The sequence below is a fragment of the Felis catus genome, chromosome D4 (assembly GCF_018350175.1).
Source record: "Felis catus isolate Fca126 chromosome D4, F.catus_Fca126_mat1.0, whole genome shotgun sequence".
In the NCBI taxonomy this organism is placed as follows: Eukaryota; Metazoa; Chordata; class Mammalia; order Carnivora; family Felidae; genus Felis; species Felis catus.
In genome coordinates this window covers 11026408-11046509 of record NC_058380.1, presented here as the reverse complement: position 1 = coordinate 11046509, position 20102 = coordinate 11026408, and the positions used below count along the sequence as shown (strand labels likewise).

Below are 20102 nucleotides of genomic sequence, written 5' to 3'. Positions count from 1 at the left end.
GTGTGGGTGTGTGTGTGTGTGTGTGTGTGTGTGTGTGGCGTGTGCACACACGAGGAGCGGGGACGGGATGGTGACTTCAGGAGTCACCGCCCAAGCCTTAGCCTGCAGCATGGCGGAGTACCAAAAGTCCAGTAGAAGCCTTACCAAAGAACTGTGATCTCCACAGCAACAGGCATTTTCTGATCCGTAAAGCTACCGAGACTAAAAGAAAATGTACATGTGCACACGTCCTTTTATTCTACTCCGAGGGCAAGAGTTTGGTGATAATTGTGTTACGTGAATACATTACTCCTAATAATCCATTACCGTCTTCAATCGTCCCATCCACCCTGGAAGATGTGTAGAAAGTGGTTTTACCTTCCCTATTTTGATAAAGGAGGAAGCAAATCCCAGAAGGCCAGGTGACTTCTCCACGGTCATATAAGTTACAAATGGTAGTGTCATCATTCAAACTCAGAGCTTCTCCTTTTTGCTTTGTTATTCTTTACTGATGTGTTGAATGACCAAAGCAACGCACATCCATGGATGATCGTTTAGTAAAGAGAAGTATATGACGTAGAAAGGGAGAAGATTCTCCTTCCCCCGCCATATGCACCCACACACCCCAGACGTATTCACTGTTACCTGTTAGCTGGAGTATGTCCTTCCAACCCTATTTTCTATGCCTACCCAACAGTGGCATCATGCTACCCATGATCCCCTACTAATTTCTTTGTTTCACTGAACATAAACGATCATTCACAGCCTTTTCATGTCCATATAGGTCCACCTCCTTTGTTCATGCGTCTTAATGCATCCATGGTGTGACCGTGCCATAAATTATGTACCTATTCTCTCCTGTTAAACATATAAATGTTTACACGTTTCTCTTCTTGCAAAAGCGGCAGTGAGTATTCTTGTACGTAGACGTCTCCACATTCGTATCAAGAAATTTACAGGATAGACTCTTAGATTAAGGGATTCTTGGATTATTGGATAAATAGTCCATTACTTTTGACACACACTGCCCAACTGCCCAGCCAAAAGGTTTATCGATTTAACTCCCATTTAACATGACAATTTAACATGTCGATTTAACATGACAATTTTCCAACATTCACGCCAACCCTGAGTGCTTTCAATTTTTTTCATCTTGATGGATTTTTTTTTGTTTCTATTTCTTCAGTTATTAATGAGGATGTCCTGTTCAGGTGTTTGTCATTGTAGTTGACAATGGTTCTTCCGAATTTTCTGAATTTTTTTTACTAACTTGGAAAAGCTTTTCATAGACTACGTATATTAACCATTTGTGAGAAAACTCTCCTCCCAGTATTTTGTGGCATCTTTTGCCAAAGAGAATAAACTCTGGTCTTCTGATTTCAACTTTTCTCTTTCCATTAGAAAGCCCTAAAAACAAAACCAGATACCCCTAGCCACAAAAGAGGACTCTTCTTAGAGGAAAATAAGAGAAGGGCAACAATTAAATATTATATTTATGCAAAACACCTATAGGTAGAGACTTGGAAAGGGAAAGAAAATTTCTGTGACTTTATGCCAAGGGAAAGGATTTCTTTGGAGGTTGAGCGTTCCTGAAAATTTTCTCTTCCTATGAATACAAGCATCACTCCAAAATTTGACATCACTAAAAATATAGGAGATGAAAGGTATTTAAAGCTTAAGGAAATGTGGATGTTAACAAGCCTTGTATATATTCCAGATACCCTCTTATTCGTAATCAGTGAGAGTCAAGTCAGATAAAAGGACCCAAAGCTTTTCCTTTGGCAACATTAAAGGCATATTGGCCAAATCATGAGTGCTGGCAATTAACTGTCAAAGCTGTAGGCTAACAAAGGACACTGAGCTTTCTACCTTCGATTTAAAAGTCCCTGGGAAATCCAGACCTTTTTATCCCCCTGCCTGTTATTCTCAAATCATCCTGTTCAAATCCTATTACAGGATTCGCTTACCTTACTGTTGTCTAACACAAGAGTGGCTAGGGCCCAAAAGATAGAGGTTAAGGTTAGTGAAGCCAATACCTATGCTTAGATCCCTCAAAACTAGGTTCCAACTTCTATCCCTCAAGTCTTAACAGAAACTACCAGACTTGCATAGTTCACGAAGGGCTCAGAGAGAACAGATGTTTTATAGAAAATTCGTAGGGCAAGTTTCACACATAATGTTGCTGGGGTGTGTGTGTGTGTGTGTGTGTGTGTGTGTGTGTGTGTGTGTGTGTTCAATAAACATCATTACGCTTTATCCCAAGATTTAATAAAGTAGCTTAGTTAAAAATGTCATCTGGGTCTCTGGACACACTCAACAAAGCTTAAAATAACCCACCCCAGCAACTGGGAGGGCCCAGCTGTTCACAAAACCTCTCCCATTCCTTTTCCTTCCCCATTAAAAAAAAAGAGTGAATGAAGACTTGAGGCTAAAAGATTCAAGGATGAACTGACTGAACAGGAAGATGGATGGAGCCAAGGACACCCTAAAATTTGCTATTTCTCATATAATAGACTTGCCACTTCCAAAACCCAGGGATGGGGATTTGGGAGGGGAAGCAAGATAAAGTTCTAGCAGTCTCTTGAGGGCTTTCTTGTGCAAACCCGCTCTTCCTAATGTCTGGGCCACAGCAGCTCACCCCATTCACCTATTCTGTAGTGAACACCGGAAAATGCAGAGCAGTCACCATCCGGTTCTGTTTCCCTTCTGGAGACAAGACCTGAAGCCGGCCCAGCCCAGGTTTCCAGATCCATTCCAGGAAAGAAGGTCTCGGTGTTGAGACACCGGCTTGCTTCCCTCTGGACATCCCACACACCGCCACATCCCACCCTGCCTCCCTTGCAAACCTATTTTCCTTTTTCTTTGGGGCCACATCAAAATTTGTAACCCAGAGAGTTCTAAGAAATGTCAAGGCAGGTGCATTCCCATTCTTTGAAACAACCACCTTTTCGTGGCCCATTAGAATCAAACACAACCAGTGTAAGCAACCTTCTCAAAGCCACACCCAAGTCCCTTGCTGACCCAGCCTTCTTCATACCACTGCCCTTCAACTTCTACCCCTAAAAGACTTCACAAGGCATCGAGGAGTTCTTGAATTCTGTAAGCTGAACGGTACTGCTAACATTACTATTACCATTGGTGATTATCCCATCGCCAGTACGGTGTGTGGCCGATCAACAAAAGGATTTTCTCTCGGCTAAAACGTGCGACAGAGCTCTATGCCGTTCTGTTCAATACATGCAGTCAAATCGTTATTGTAAGAGATGTATTCACGGGCCGCAATGATATTCCCTGACACCTCTTAAAGCTACGGATGTTACAAAATGCTTTTGGTGGCAGCTCTCCATTTGATTCCCAGGATAATTCAGCCATGCTGTCAGACCCAATTTATAGATGAGGAAACGAGTGGTTTCTAGGTATTTCAAGAGGCTGAAGCATTTGGTCTGCAACTTGTACGACAGAGCTAGGAAAAGAAAGTGAGCCTTCCAGCTGCCGGCACAGTGATTTTTCCACCATACCTCATTGTCTCCCAGGCTAAAGTCAAAAGAGAGTGTGGTTATCATAGGAAGAAATCTCGTTTGGGTTTGCCAAATATGCCTTGGTAGCATTGGGTGCCCTACTTTAGTTAACTTCAAGTTGCTTTTGGTTGTAACGGTCTGGCTCCGCTGAAAAAAATACTAGATTTTAAATGTTAAGTTATATGGCAGTGAGAAAGAATGAAGTCCTGCCATTTGCAGCAACATGGATGGAACTGGAAGGTATTACGCTGGGTGAAATAAGTCAGTCAGAGAAGGATAGGTATCATATATTTTCACTCATATGTGGATCTTGAGAAACTGAACAGAAGACCATGGGGGAAGGGAGGGGGAAAAAATAGTTACAAATAGGGAGGGAGGCAAACCATAAGAGACTCTTAAATACAGAGAATAAACAGGGTGGATGGTGGGGCTGGGGATGGGGGGCGGGGAGGGATATTGGGTGACGGGCACTGAGGAGGGCACTTGTTGGGATGAGCACTGGGTGTTCTACGTAAGCCAATTTGACAATAAATTATATTCATAAAAAAACAAAATGAAAATAAACAAATGTTAAGTGACAGAGCTGTGCTCTCCAGTATGATAGCTATTAACCGCTTGTAGCTATTTAAATTTAAATTTCAGTATTAATTAAATAATACGTAAGATTCAGTTCTTCAGTCACAGCAGGTACATTTCAAGTGTTTGATAATCACATGTGACTAGTGGCTAGGACAGATTACAGAACCTTTCTGCCACCATAGAAAGTTCTATCGGACAGCGATGATACACAGTGTCATCTCCAGAGACAGAAGACTTTAGAAAAAGTCAGAAATGTCTTGAGGCAGACACAGCGCTGCCATCTGTCCAGTATTAAAGGTATTTTAGGACTTTAAAAAAAAAAAAAAAGATTAGAACAAAGAGGAGAGAGAGAGACGCCCTTAGTCACACACGGATCCACCCAGAGGAAGGCAAAGGCATTTATTCATAATGTAGCCATTATTTGCATTTAGCTCTTGAAATCTTCATGAGATTAGAATAAATTGACACCTGGAGAATTTAAACCCCTGCAGAGTACCTGAAGCAGATGGAAAAAGAAATGGGATAAAAGATCAATTAGTTACAAACTAAGTTTAAATTAGCAATAAAGTTTCCCAGTTCTTTTAAATGATGCTCTTTACTCCTCATACTTAGTATTTTTCTTTTGCTCTATATAGTATGACACAGTTTGTATCTTTAAAAGAGAATTAAAATACTTCTGGGGACTTTTTAGATAAGCTCACACAGCCACATAAAAATTACAAAAACAGGTTAAAAAAATCTCTTCTCCTTTATTTACTAATCCATTCAAATTCATTGTATACAAATTCAAGAGTCCATAGTGATATTCAAAGGAGGAAAAAAACAAAACAAAATTCACGGGTTACCAGCAGAAGTAGCTATTTCACCAAATCCTTATTCTGAAAGGTGGTAATTTAAACAGAGAAAGAGGGGCACCGAGGTGGCTCAGTTGGTTGAGCATCTGACTTCAGCTCAGATGATCCCACAGTTGCCAAGTTTGAGCCCCTCATAGGGTTCCCTGCTGTCAGTGCGAGCCCACTTTGGATCTTCTGTCCCCCGCTCTCTCTCTGCCCTCCCCCATTCTCTCTCTCTCTCTCTCTCTCTCTCTCTCTCTCTCTCTCTCTCTCTCTCAAAAATAAACATTTTTGAAAGAGAGAAAGATGAACATGTATTCTGCTGTTCCAGAAGGAACTATATTACGGAATAACCAAATAGCCCAATAGTGAGGAAAATGCCCAGTTCATAAGAAAATGCAGCTAAACGCATGTAGATGGAATTAGAGAATTCAAACATCGTTTTGCAAGCCCTAATGAAATAAACCACTGAAGCCAGGATCATTAACAGACGCTCAAACCATCAGATAAAAGTTGATAGGAAAGGGATATTCACATGGTACAAAGTTCACTCTGCAGGCTACTGGCTAGTTTCAAGGGGAAAAATACTGGAAATAGAGGCAATCACCACAATAGCCCTATAATCATCTCAGCATCATGAATAATGGGTCGACCAGAGAATGTTTCCTAACAAGATATAACATGAATATACATCAGTGCCTATAAAATTGTCTTGCAACAGAAAAAAAGAAAAAGAAAAGAAATATTGAGCCTGAATCTAATGAAACCTTTAGAACTAATTTCTAGCACACACACACACACACACACACACACACACACACACACACACACACAGGAAATATAGTGAAAAGTTAAATGACACCATAAAAAAAAAGATCAGAAAATTCAAGTAAGGGTCGGGGGTGGAGAGGAGCATTCTACAGGACAACCAATCAACCTAGTCTCTTCAACAAGTCAGTTTCATTAATACGAAATAAAAGTAAAGAGGGAGGTATTTTCTAGATTGAAAGAGACTTGAGACAAATAACCAAATCCACTGTGTGTTCCTTGAGTAGAAGAAACTAGTCTGAAAAAATAGCTATGAAAGACATTTCAGAATAATTGAGGAGATCTGAATGTGTACTGGGTAATAAACGATACAAAGAAATCATGTTTTATTTTATTTGGGATGATAATGATATTGTAACTATCAAGAAAATGATTCTCAGTTTTTACAGATCCACACTGAATTTAGGGATAAAATGTCATTTTCTTTAATATACTTTAAAGTACAATAGCCCTCAAAAAAAGATGAAACATATATAGAAAAAAAATGTGAACAATCTAGGGTATGGGCATACGGATGTCATTTATCTATTCTCCCCACTTTTCCAAAAGTTTGAAATTTTCATAATTTTATAATAAAAAAAATTTTTTATCCCAAATTGAATAGGTATATGTCTGAGAAGCTATTTCAAACTCGATGGTATATTAAAACATAAGTAGTGCCATCCACCATTTTGGAGATTCCAAACTTGTGTTCCCCTTCAGCAATTATATAATCGAAGAGCAACTGCTGGGTTTTTTTTTTTTAACATTAAACTGTATAGTAAAATTAACTTCTTCTATCAAAACCAAGATTTTTCAGATACAGAGAATGCAACCCACACAGTCACATCCAAGTCAGTTCCAAGAGAATACATTGTATGTTTCTACAATCTTTCTAGCCTATTATGAATATCTAACGCGAACGCTTTTTAAAAAGGCAAGAATCAAAAGCTTTCAGAATCAAAACTCCTCATTCCTGAGTGTAACTCCGCAGGCCAAGTCAGGGGGCAAGCTCCTTCTCATCAATCACCCATCATTCAAGACCAATCTGGCTTTTGGTAAACCCCCGTTCTCCTGAAGCCAGCCTTCAGGTCATTCATTGGCTGTAGCAAAAGCCCTCAAGAAGGTGAACAAAATGAGGAAAAAAATAGGTTAAAACTGGCTGCCTGAAACACTGATAAATGTGGACCATTCCCTTCGCCCATACCCACCGATTTTAGAAATAATGCTTTCGGATACTTTAAGAGATGGTGCTTATATGTGTATTTTAACTTGTCACTCTGTCGCACGGAACAACCACCAGGGTAAGTGTGACTCTATCTTAACCACTTATTAACATACACTATCTCCTAAAATCAACTTTACCCTTTACGTAAATGAAATGTATTTATCAGAGGAGACCCACTGAAGAGGTCGTGGAGTCCTGATCATCAAGCGTGCCAAGAAATAAGAAAGCTTCATAATAATTTGCCCGTGCAAATCAACAACTGTAGCTTCTCAAATCTCACCCGCGATAAATGAGCGGATATTTCTCTCATGTCCCGGAAAAAGTGGCCCGGGAAAGAATATGAAAGCTGCCACAGCTCCCCCAAGGCCCATTATTCTCCGTCACTCCACAGGAACAGCTGTGTCCGACAGAGTAAAAGACCGTTCGTCAACCTGTCTCCAACTCCCCGATTCAAGCCAACTTCCATCAATCCCAAGTACGGAACCAGAGAGAAATACAAGTCTTGAATCTCCAGGAGCATCGCCTCCACCACCCATCACACCCCTCGGCTCTTTTCTCCTAATTGCTTTTGGGTTATTTTACTTAAAAAAAAAAAATCCACTTCCGTCATCCCTAAAACACTGAGCGAGGGGAATTATAGTAGACAAAATGAAGCATGGACAGCCCTAAAGATTAAAAAAAGAAAGAAGTTGAGAACGCTAAACAGAGGGGATCAGGAAGGCAAAAGGGAGTCCAAATGCCAGATAATTATGTAGTGTCTTTTTTTAAAAAATTTTTAATGTTTATTTTTGAGAGACAGAGAGAGAGAGAGAGAGCACAAGTGGGGAGGGGCGGAGAGAGAGGGAGACACAGAATCCAAAGCGGGCTCCAGGCTCTGAGCTGTCAGCACAGAGACCGATGCGGGGCTCGAACCCACGAACTGTGAGTTCATGACCTGAGCTGAAGTCAGACACTTAACTACTGAGCCACCCAGGCACCCCATTCAGTTTCTTTCTTTTTTTTAATGTTCACACTCCCATACACATCTGCAGAGATTTCACTTAAATGTGCTACGTACGTGCACCCGACCCTATTACCAAGACTGAAATTACTCTTTTAGACAATGTTTCCCACAGAGACCCCTGCAGTGAGGGGTCCCTCTTGCAGACATGGTGGGAAAGCTGCCCTGCCTGGTTGCGGAAGGAGGAAACTGGGGTATGGGACGATGCCAGAAGGTGTTTCTAGTTGTAGGACAGAAAAGGAGGAGGGAGAAGAAGGGAAAACCCAAGGTCTGAAAACTCAGATGGCAAAAAAAGCCTGCAGAGGTCGTGGGAGAACAGGGGGGAAATCAGGAGGGACACAGAATGGGGGGAAGAGACACAAAACGCAGTCAAACGCCAAAGAGCATCTTGCAGAGGAGTTAGGAATTGCTTCAAGGAAGGCATCGTAAGCCTCATCTCCGATCATTCGGAGCTACCCCCACAGACACAACTGCGAGCCCAGGCTGTAGAGCATCAAACTGATCTCCACCCCATCCCTACCCTCATCAGATCAACAGTGAAGTAATTCCCCTGGGTTCACAAACCACTTATAGTAAAAAAAAACCCTTTAGGGTGCACTCTTGCCAAAAGCGTCAGGGATCAACGCTGGTGTGTGTGTGTGTGTGTGTGTGTGTACCCGCGGGTGTGTTTGAGACAACACTCCTGTTCAATTTCTGGCGGAGCCAAAATTTAGGGTGGAAGGAGGGGACAGCAGATAGAACACGGGAGGGGGAAAAAAAAAAAGAAGGAAAAAGGGGGGAAACACTGCGTTGCCGGCCTAGGGAAGAAGCGCGGGTTGGAAGGGCAGTGGACGCGGGTCAGAACAAATAGTTGTGAAGGGCTGGGGAGGAGAAGGCCCAACCGGACCACGGGCAGGTGCGGGACGCTGAGTCCGGGCGAGGTCAGGGCGACGGGGCGGGGTCCCCGGAGGCGGAACCCTGAAGGCCTTGGGGCGGTGGGCGCTGACACCGTGGGGCGTCCCGGACGCGGGGAGGCTGCGGGCCGCTGGAGGAGAGAACCCAGGATGGGGGGCGGGGGAGGGGACGGCGGACGGAAAGCGAGGCTCGGCCGGGGCGGGTCACTCACCCCGTTGGCCGCGGCCATCTGCACCACGATCTCGGTGGCCGTCCTGCTGAAGTACCTGCCGTCGCTGCCCACCACCATGGTGCAGCCCTGGCGGTCGCGCAGGTCGATGGACGACAGCACGCTCTGGATGAAGTTGGGCAGGTAGTTGCGCTGGCCCTCGAAGAGGCCGGTGGGCCGCCGCAGCCCCCCGCCACCGGCCGGCCGCTGGTCCTCGTAGGGCACCGTGGGCACCGTCAGCACCGGGATGGGGCTCCCCTCCATGGCGCCTCCTGGCCGGTCCTGCCGCGGCTCCCGGGAGCCGGAGGGAATCTGCCGCCCGCCGGACCCCCCCTCCCCCTCCCCACCAGCCTGGCGGCGCGCCCGGGCTCCGCCTCGCGCCCCGGGCCCCCCCTCCGCCGCCGGCCCTGCGCCCTCCGGCGGCACCGACAGCCGTCCCTCCCCGCGCCGCCCCGGCAGAGTTCGGCTCCCACCCCCCAAGAAAGTTTGCTCCTGCCCCACTCCCTCTTGGGCCGGAGCTCCGGAGGCGCTGGCAGTGTCGTGCCCCAGCTGGAGTCGCTTTCGGGGCGTCCCCAAGTCAAGTCCGCTCCCCGGGGCCGCCTAGCCTGGCCCCCGGCGACCCTCCTCCCGCGCCCGGCCCAAGCCTCCCCCCAGGGCGATCGCTTCTCCCCGGATCACACCCTCCGCCAGAAAACAGCCTGGGGTCGGTGAGAGCTTGAGCAGGACTTGGGGACCTCTCCGAGACCCCCCAGCCTCTCTCCCCTCCCACCGCAGCCCTGTCTCCCGGTCGCCCTGCAAGTGGGCAGTTTAGGAGCACAAGTTTCTCTTTTGAACAAGGACGAGGGAGGGAGCTGGGAGGGGGCTGAACCTTTTGCCACCAGCGAACAGCCCCAGCCAAAAATAACCCTGGAAAGGCAACTGAGAATTGTTATCTTCTGCCAGCGCTGAAATTGGAGGCTGAGCCTTGCGTGCGTGCGTGCGTGCGTGTGTGTGTGTGTGTGTGTGTGTGTGTGTGCGCGCGCACCCCACCGCTACCATTTGTTGCAGGGAATCACATACTGTCAGGCCCTTCAATCCGGCAGGACCCACCCAGCCATCCACACTTTGCCCTGGGCTCTCTCAAGGCATCACAATCTGCAGTGTGGAAAGTGTTGGGTTTTTTTTCTTGTTTGTTGTCGTGGTTGCAACGACAGCAACACAGACATGTGTTTCTTTATTCTTCTTACTCTTCTTGCCCTCCTGAGCCTCGCTCCTGCTTAGAAACAGGCTTGTCCCACACTATTTGTCCACACAGCTGAGCTCCTACCCTGATTCATCACTTTCGACAGGAGGAGGGGAAAGCCCTTAATATCCCACAGGAATGAAGGCATAAACTCACATGGGCCAGAAGGCGGCACCAGGAACTGTTCCGGGTCCTTTCCATGCCTCTTCTCATTCTGTGGGGGCTAGGGATGGTCTGCTTTGCCTCCGTAAAGCCCACCCGAAATCCAAAACCGAGAAACACCCCATAGAAAATAGAAGTGAAGGGAGAATGGACAAAAAGGGTAAAACCCAAAGAGGGAAGAACAATTGTTATTTTTGCTTCTATCACCTTTCACCCTCCAAGCACTTTTGCACCCACTAAACCTACTGTCTTGAAATCTCTTGCGTCTTGTCCTCCCCCAAATACTGTCCACTTGCCAGGGCTAAGCTTGACTTGCTGCAGGGTTAGAACGGGTTTGATCCTAGTGAGAAAACTGTGAACAGCAGCTCACACTTACATGCTGTTTTGCAGTTGGTAAAAGGCTTTGCATCTTTGATGGCTCAAAACAAAAGAAGGAGGAATGGCATTCATATCATTCCCAATTTACAGATGAGAAAAGGGAGGCTTTCTGTGAGATCCAGGGAGTGGCTGAGATGACATCTGCAATAGTCCTTGTATGGTTCCTCCCATTTTTATGAATATCATTAAAGTGTGACGGGGAAACCACTGAAGCCATCAACTGAATCCGTTGGGACTTTACCGCTGTCCCCTTACATACCAAAGTTGGGTTGCTGTTTGGGGTTTTTTGTTTTGAGGGTTTTTTTTCCCACCTCTACTTTTTCTTTGGGTCCCCAGGAGTCCATTCTGCTGTAGCACCAGACAGAACGTCAACCCTTTAAGGATCTATGTACATGTCTATGGTGTGGGTTTTTTTTAAATCACTGTCTAATAACAGCTTATTTTGCAAGCAGGGTTGTATCATTCCCAGAAGAAGAGTGAGGAGTAAGTCCTTCGCCCCAGTACAGAAGAGAAGGACTCAGCCTCCAAGCCTCAGAGTCGACCAGGAGATCTACAAGGCTCCCTGTCTCCACTGCCAGCGTTGTTTCTCTTACCAAAGTCCAGCTCCTTCCAAGGGCTGAGGACAAGGCACGGGCATCTCCGACAAGCTTCAGTTTTATCAGCCAAGAGGAAACCCTCTTCCCTTGGTTCTAAGCTCCAGGTTCCCAAAGACGCTGACTGGTGCAGCTCAAGGCAACGTGTACAACGTGTACAACGTGTACAGACATAACCAGACCCGAGTGAAAATGAAAACAGTGCCTCCAAAGTAAGGGGGTGTTTTCCCCAGAGGGACAAGAGACAGGTGACCAACCATAACTGTCCACCACAGAACGGACACTTTCACTGATCAAGCCATTGAAAACTTGTTTTTCTTTTCACTGAATGCATACGACTCTTTGCATCGCTTATAAGGAATGTTTGTTTCATGTGCTGCTACACGTTTCTCATGGACGCCTTCTCTCCTCCAGCCGTACGCGACCTTAGAATAATTCCTTAACCTCTCCTGGCCTCCCTGTCCTCACTGTGAAACAGCAACTATTAGAATCCTCACCTCACTAACTGTTGGGAAGATTGAAGTACTTAGTACAGCGCCTGACAAACAGAAAGTCATTCAATAGATGTCAGATGTTCCCAGTATCGCCATCAGCATCCCAATGCCTATTATTCTTCACGTCCCATAGAGCAAGAGCTAGTGTATTTCTTCGTAGACCGCCACTGAACGTAAAGGGTCTTTGGACATAGGCGATACTCTATACGTGTTGGTTGAATTGTCCTGTGGTTTTTGACAGTGGAAATACAAGATACAGAGAGTAATTTGCCCTTGAAACCTACACAAAGGGTCTAGGAACTAAAGAAATCTCTTCAAAGGTGTCCGCAGAGTCGGGCAAGTTGGATCCAATAAAAGTGTTACAATGTGGATAAGATCAGCGCTTCCCAAAGGGCTTTCCTCCGAACACCAGGGCCTCCGGCATGCCACGCAGAGCTGCAAGGTCAGGCTACCTAAAACTCCTGCACGCTCGGCCTCATTCTTGCAGCGTCACAAGCCACATTTTCACATTAAAACCTCTGAGAGCCTTTCAGCGGGTGCTTCTTGACCTAAGCTGCCGGGCCCAGTTTGTCTGGGGAGAGACTCAGACTAGCTTTGTGACCACCGCCTGGCGACAGCCCCCACATCCCCTTCCTCTGTCCCCAGTGGGCTAGGTCAGGGATAAAGACACTTCCCTGATTTTAAGGGGCTTGTCACCACGCTGGGCTGAGTTCAGAGCTTCTCTGCATTGTAGGAAAGGGAGCCCTATTTGCCTAGAGGCGCCTTTCAGACTTCTCTGAGCCTCTGGGGAAAGGCATCTCCCTGAGAATCCCAGGCATGTAACAGGAACAACTGATCTATCCTGCCTTCCCCTTGGGACTACCTTGCTCTCAAAAAGGTGTCAGCTGCCAACTTCATATAGCAACTACCCTAGCTGCCTCAGCTAGACCCGCCTTTGCCCCCTCCCCCCAAAAAAGAATTTGCAAGTCCAGCAAGTGTTGAAACACTTTACACTTTATCTTGTAGATTCACAAAGCACATTAGCATATTAAAGACTGTGAAGTTCCAGGGGGCACCTCTGTGGCTCAGTGGGTTAAGCCTCTGACTTCAGCTCAGGTCATGATCTCAGGCAGTATCATGAGTTCGAGCCCCTCATCAGGCTCTGTGCTGACAGCTCAAAGCCTGGAGCCTGCTTTGGATTCTGTGTCTCCCTCTCTCGCTGCCCCTCCTCCCCCTCTCTCTCTCAAAAATAAAATAAGCATGAAAAAAAAAACTTTTTTAAATAAAAGAGACTGTGAAGTTCCACAGGAAAGAAACCTATTTAACTTTAACCTAGCATTTCCAAATTTCACTTGACCGTGGGGCCCTTTTGCAAAACACCTATTAACGGATCAAGGACATGAATATTCCAGGAAACACTTTAGATCTCTGGGGTCCCTTCCAGCTACATCATTCTATAATTTCCTTTTACTTGTGAGGCTTTAAAAGATTAATTTCTATCAGGCTCTTCCATTTACGAACTTATCAGAACGTGCAAAAGGGAACAGGTAAAATTGCCCAATTAAAAAAAAATACCCTTGAGTGATCTTGAGACTTAAAATGAATTATATATATTTATATATAATTTTATTTTATACGTTCTACTCTTCCATACACCCCACCCCCCACCCCGACCCCCCGCTAACAGGAAAGACTGGCACCCATATTTGGCCCGTGATGGTTACACATTCCTGTTTAGCCGGGGCTCACTTCTGTGTACACAGGGAGTGTGAAAAACATGCTCTGGACTCACTGACTCTACAAGCAGAAAAAAATACAAAAACTACAGGAGAAGAGGCTGAAAAGCAGGTAGAAAACATCATGGGTGGACGTCCAAGGAAGCACCAGTTCCCTCGTGAATCTGCCCAAACAGCTTCTGGCCACGGGGAAAGTCAATTATAGATTTCTCCTGAAATGCACGACCTTCCACTAAGCTTTCTGTTCCCCAACAAATGAAATAACACAGAATAATTCCCACAGAACCTACTTCTTATCTGCTGCCTTCACTAGAAGGCCACCAAGTGGGATGTCAAAGTGACAGAAAGGGACGTGTCTTTTTTAGTCAGGTGTGTCTGATCTCTATCTTCTTACATCTCAAGCTTCAAAACTCAGTTTCCCACCTTCAACAAGGCGACAGCCTGTGTGGCCTTGCACAAGTTGCTTACCCTCTCTAAAGCTCAGTTTCTGCATCTGTAAGATGGACATAAGGCTACCTACCTCCCGCGGGTGATGATCATATTCAAAGAGCTAATGTGTGCAAATCGGTTAGCACGTGCCTGGAACTGAAGAGCTTATTGGAATTATTAGGTGATTATTATTTCTATCACTAAAACAGTTATTGCTATCATAACAATTAGTAAAATAATATTATCATAACTACTATAATACTGATTCTTAACCTTGTTTCAGACAGTGCTGTCTCTGAAGGCAGGAACAGATGTCCAATTAACCTTTTCAGCACAACATCCAACATGACATCACATGCACATGAGCGAACTAGTATTAAGGATGAAAGAATTTACTGGGGCGCCTGGGTGGCTCAGTCGGGTAAGTGTCCGACTTTGGTTCAGGTCCTGATCTCACCGTTCGTGAGTTCGAGCCCCACCTCGGGCTCTGTGCTGACAGCTCTGAGCCTGGAGCCTGCTTCGGATTCTGTGTCTCCCTCTCTCTCTCTCTCTGCCCCTTCCCTCCCCTGCTCTCTCTCTCTCTCTCTCTCTCTTTCTATCTCCTTCAAAAATAACTAAACATAAAAAATTTTTAAAAACTAAAAAGAACTTATTTTTACTGACCCTTAAATGATTTGTAACTACCTGTGCAAGCAGGGCGATCAGCCTAATGCATGCAAACTCCAGTTGCTCTGGAGTTTGTTTTTAAAGGTAGTCACAGGCCACCTAGGAATACTGAAGCGAGGTTACAAATCTGAGGCCAGCACAAGAAGTTGACGGAAAACTCACGCAGGTGTGGTTTCCTGATTTGAGAGAGGTCTGGCCCCAACTCTGAAAAGCATTTAATGTTAATTGACCAACTTGTAAAAATTGTGGGGGTTAAGTGGCCGACTCCTGATTTGAGTTCAGGTCATGATCTCACAGTTCATGAGTTCCAACCCCACCTTGGGCTCTACACTGACAGCATGGAGCCTGCTTGGGATTTTCTCTCTCAGCCCCTCCCCCACTCATACTCTCTCTGTCTCTCAAAATAAATAAATAAATAAACTTAAAAAAAAATCTTATCAAAGTCCTTTACTTTATAAAAGGCAAAAAGTTTTCTAAAGCTATCTCTGTACTTTTTCAATGGTTGGATTTTGTTGTTAAGGCTTCAAAAAGAAACACAATTTAGGTCTTTATTATAAAGGAAATGTATGTTCCGTATTTCACTAGAATTACATTCTAACGGTTATTTGCAGTCATAGCCTACATGGAATTTTTCTTGGGGGCTTTTTATGTTTTGGGTTATAGGAGGCCCCCCCACCACCACCAATGTATGGCCAATCTCTGAATAAATATTTAACATTCTTATGTAAAGTTTTTTTTTTAAGCTATTTTATCCATCTACATCATAGGGCTAAATATCAAGTAAGTCATGTAAGCCAGTAGTCCTGTCTTATGAATGGATTTTTTAGCCAGGTAGTCTGGGTGAATTTGCACAACTAATAGTGAAATACTGTATTACAATAGCCAAACTATGGAAACAACCCAAGTGTCCATCAATGGATGAATGGATAAAGAAGATGTGGCATATATATATATATATATATATATATACACATACATATACATACACATATATATAGGAATATTACTCAGCCATAGAAAGAGATCTTGCCATTTGGAACAACATGGATGCATCTAGAGGCTATAATGCTAAGTGAACTAAGTCAGAGAAAGACAAATACCATATTAATTCTCCCATCTGTGGAAGAAAAAAAAAGAAAAGAAAAGAAAAAACAAACCAAAATCAGACTCTTAAACACGGAGAACAAACTGATGGTCACCAGAGGGGAGTTGAGTGAGGGATGGATGAAATAGATAAAGGGAATGAAAACTATGCTGAGTAATGTGCAGAATTGTTGAATCACGATATTGTACACCTAAAACTAATATAACACTATCTGTCAATTACACGTCAATTAAAAGAAACAGGGTGTCATGAGGACCAGTCCGTTTTGGGGTTGTGAGCAGATGCCATTCTCAGGCCCTTGTAGGCCAGCCCAGGCCCAGCTTAGGTTTCACTCCCCCATGGGTCAGCAACCACTGACCCAACAATTCTATGTGCCGTGGCCACGGAGATCTGTTTTCTCCATGAGATTCTTCGGATCTTTTGTTCATTCCCTCACAGCACACCTACTGAGGGCACACTAATCTGAAAAGTAACTCAGGCAGAGAAATAGTGCACACAACAACTGCATTCTAACCTGGGGTTTTCTGGACGCGATGTTTTAACCCCCCAGAGAGGCCGAGGATCGGGGTCTCATGGATTAAAACAGGGCTGTCAGCTTCAAAGGGAAGTCCACGGGCACCGTCATTGTTTGGGCATTTTTTTCCTCTCTTGTTTCTGATGTTTCTTTGGAAGCCAGAAAATGGCCACTTCTCATTTCTCATGGAATTGATGTGTCCAGTTTTTAGCAGGAGCTGAAACGAACCAGAAGGTATTTACCCATCAGCAGTTGTCTGCGTGTATCTGAGACGATGCTCCATGAGATGCTGACTTACGTGGGGACATCATTAGAGAGAGTCGCTCAGAGCTAAACAATAACCTCTTACCATTCACCCCACCAGGTATCCAACACAGGATGCTACGCACCTCCACTGCATCCAAACTTTTGACAGATGTTAATTATTGGGATTCAAGAATGAGGAAACGGAAGTTCTGAGAATCCTTGGGGATTCCAGAATTCTTGTTATTCCATAAGTTTCGTAACACGTTTCTTAGATGCTTTTGAAAAATAAGTAGCCATAATAATAAGCAGAGAATCTGTTATTTCCATAGCAGGATGTTTCTAGAACAGGATTATATGAAAGGCTTCTATGGTCTTCCTTTTTAAAAAACATATAATGACAAGTACATGCTTATTATTGCTATGAGCTAATACATTGTGGCAGGATTATAAAACCCAATAACATAAAAATGATCTCTACCTAATACAAGTCCAGGGTAATAGAAAACATTTAAAAGAAAGGAACATTAATACAAAATAAATGTTGGGGCACCTGGGTGGCTCAGTCAGTTAAGCATCCAACTTCAGCTCAGGTCATGATCTCACAGTTCATGAGTTCGAGCTCAGCATCAGGTTCTGCGCTGACAGCTCAGAGCCTGGAGCCTGCTTTGGATTCTGTGTGTCTCTCTCTCCCTGCCTCTCCCCCACTCGCACTCTGTGTGTGTCTTTTTCTCTGTCTCAAAAGTAAACATTTTTTACAAAGCACACAAAATAAATGGTAAATAAAAATCATTAAAAAAATAGAAGGTCACACCAAAATAGTGCAATGTTACGTTTCTTTAAATGAAAATTTTAGCCCCACAAAGCATCATCTGTTCTCTCCTATAGAATTCCAATAATATAATACTCGGGTCTCCTGGCAAGGTTAAAAGTATGACAGAGAGGCAAATGTTAGAATGGGTGATTTGAGGACATATTTTGCTTCCAAAAGCTGACATTTCTTAGAATACCATACATGTAAAAAGTATTGTGACTAGGAGGGCCTGGGTGGCTCAGTCGGTTAAGCATCTGACTCTTGGTTTCCGCTCAGGTCACGATCTCACAGTTCACGAGATTGAGCCCCACGCTGGGTTCCGCGCTGACGGCATAGAGCCTGCTTGGGATTCTCTCTCTCCCTCTCTCTCTCTCTCAAAATAAATAAATAAGCTTTAAAAAAAGTATTGTGCCTGTAAACTTTTTAACGCTTCTTAGCAAGACTGACTCATATCAACAGGGCCCTGAACGCCCACTTACAGCAGCAAATACAAAAAGCCCCATGGCTCCCGTCCTGGGTCCCAGAAACATCAACCGGGACCCTCGACTCCAAGCGTCAATGCGTCCTGCTCTTGCTTTTGACTTGAGTCGGTGGATTTCTTCAAACCAGTAAGGTCTCTACATTGATACTGAGCTTTAATTCTCACGGGAGAATCATAACACTTCTCCCAATTTTCCTGATTTCTCAGCTGATTTTTCTCAGAATCCAGAATTTGGGAGTCCATATAAATGTCCCAAGAAACGCCAGATGGGAATTCTCACGTGGGAACCCTTTCCCTTTGTTCCTTCCAGAAACAATGATCAACAAACACAGAGCTCTCCTTCTCATCTCCACATTTCCCCTGATGGTTCAGGGGCCCAGCTCAAAATTTCCCCTCCTCTGGGAATAGCCCCAGGTCTGTGAAATGGGCTCTCAGTGGTTACGAACTTACTACAGAATTCTGCACTCCTGGCCCAGGAAAGGATGTCTGGCCCAGCTGGATTCTCTGTCTCTGGAATTTGAATATTGGAATCCAGACATAGAGAGACTGGGGGTCACTGTGGCTTGGCCATGTTGATAACGTGCAAGGGTGGGATTACACTCATAGCTACCTGTCCCTCGTGTCCCAGGAGCTGGCCTAAACCTCCCCTTTTCTAGTCTCAGGATAGATACTTAAGATGCATCAATATCCTTCATTAAATCCTCCCATGGATGGGGCGCCTGGGTGGCTCAGTCGGTTGGGCGTCCGACTTCGCCTCCGGTCATGATCTCTCAGTCCGTGAGTTCGAGCCCCGCATCGGGCTCTGTGCTCAGAGCCTGCAGCCTGTTTCAGATTCTGTGTCTCCCTCTCTCTCTGACCCTCCCCCATTCATGTTCTGTCTCTCTCTGTCTCAAAAATAAATAAACGTTAAAAAAATTTTTTTTAATAAAAATAAAAAAAAATAAATCCTCCCATGGTTTAAGCAAGCCAGAACTAGTTTCCGTTGTTTTGAGTCAAAAGACCCTTAGCTAATATATTATTATGCCCCGGTCCAGTTCCTTTCATTTTCAAGGAACAGGAGGAAAAATGCCTTACTGATTTAAAAAAGAAAGAGAACACAGGATGCCATTTATGTAGATTTCAAAACACAAAGGAATAGTCTGTACAGTTTATGACATACACCTATGTAGTACGTGCACAGACCCTGAACAGCATGTGCATCTACATGGCTGCCGTGGGGGGCAGGGAAACATGGGCCAAGAGGAGGCACAGGTGGGGACTTGAGCAGCTATGGAAAAGCTTGATTTCCAAGGGACAGTCAAGACCCAGTTGGCCGGAGGCCATTGAGTTTACATTTGTTTACCCCGGTCTGATCTTCAATTCTCTCTCACAACAACCCCAGTGTGGATGCGAAGTTCCATGGCCACCCCTCAAGAACATTTTTTTTTTTTTGATGTTTATTTATTTTTGAGAGAGACAGAGATCTCGTGAGCGGGGCTGGAACAGAGAGAGAGGGAGACACAGAAACAGAAGCAGGCTCCAGGCTCAGAGCTGTCAGCACAGAGCCCGACTCGGGGCTCGAACTCAGGAACCTCGAGATCATGACCTGAGCCGAAGTTGGACGCTCAACCGGCTGAGCCACCCAGGTGCCCCCTACTTGAGAACATTTTAAATAATTATAGAAGAAGACTTCTATTTTCCCTTTTGTTTGAAGTACTGTATAACAAAAACACTTTTAAAGTTACTCCCATATACGTAAGATAGCTACCAAACCATGAATCCCTCAAGGGCATCTTCCTCACCCAGTGCTCCGAGAGGATTAAGTCATTAAATTCTAGGAAGCGCTCATCAGCGGCTTACACTAAGTAAGAGAGCCACCAGCAAGGTGCCATTTTTCTTTATTTTAATCAAATTCCTGGTAACTTATTTAGGGATGTTTTAATATTTTGCACATTCACACGGTTCAAAATGCCGAAAGTCAAGAAAGGTATACGATGAGGAGTTTTCCATCTCTGCCCCGGCTTAACTCCCTAGAGGCAAACAACTGTTTCCAGATTTTTTAATATCCCTAAAAATATGCTATATGCATGAGAACAAAGACATTGTGTGTGTGTTGCCCCGTTTGAAGCTCACAGAAACTCCTTCAAAGCCTCTTGGAAAAGATACCATTATCACTCGTATTTCACAGGATGAAATTGAGGTTTGGAGAGAGACTCCGTGGCTTGCTCAAGGTCACACAGCTAGTAAATAGCGAAACTCGG

At 44.7% G+C, this 20102-nt stretch overlaps 1 protein-coding gene across 2 annotated transcripts in view; it reads right to left on the bottom strand.

Moving 5' to 3' along the window:
• Positions 1-9375, bottom strand: part of PGM5 (phosphoglucomutase 5) — a 184761-nt gene extending 175386 nt beyond the window's left edge. Inside the window, exon 1 of one of the 2 annotated variants that reach the window (XM_045043402.1) lies at positions 9050-9375. In XM_045043402.1, the coding sequence (XP_044899337.1) occupies positions 9050-9310 (261 nt within the window). In that variant the 5' untranslated portion in view covers positions 9311-9375. The remainder of the gene's footprint in view (positions 1-9049) is intronic. The other variant, XM_011288248.4, reaches the window with a different exon arrangement.
• Between the last annotated feature and the right edge of the window lie 10727 nt (positions 9376-20102).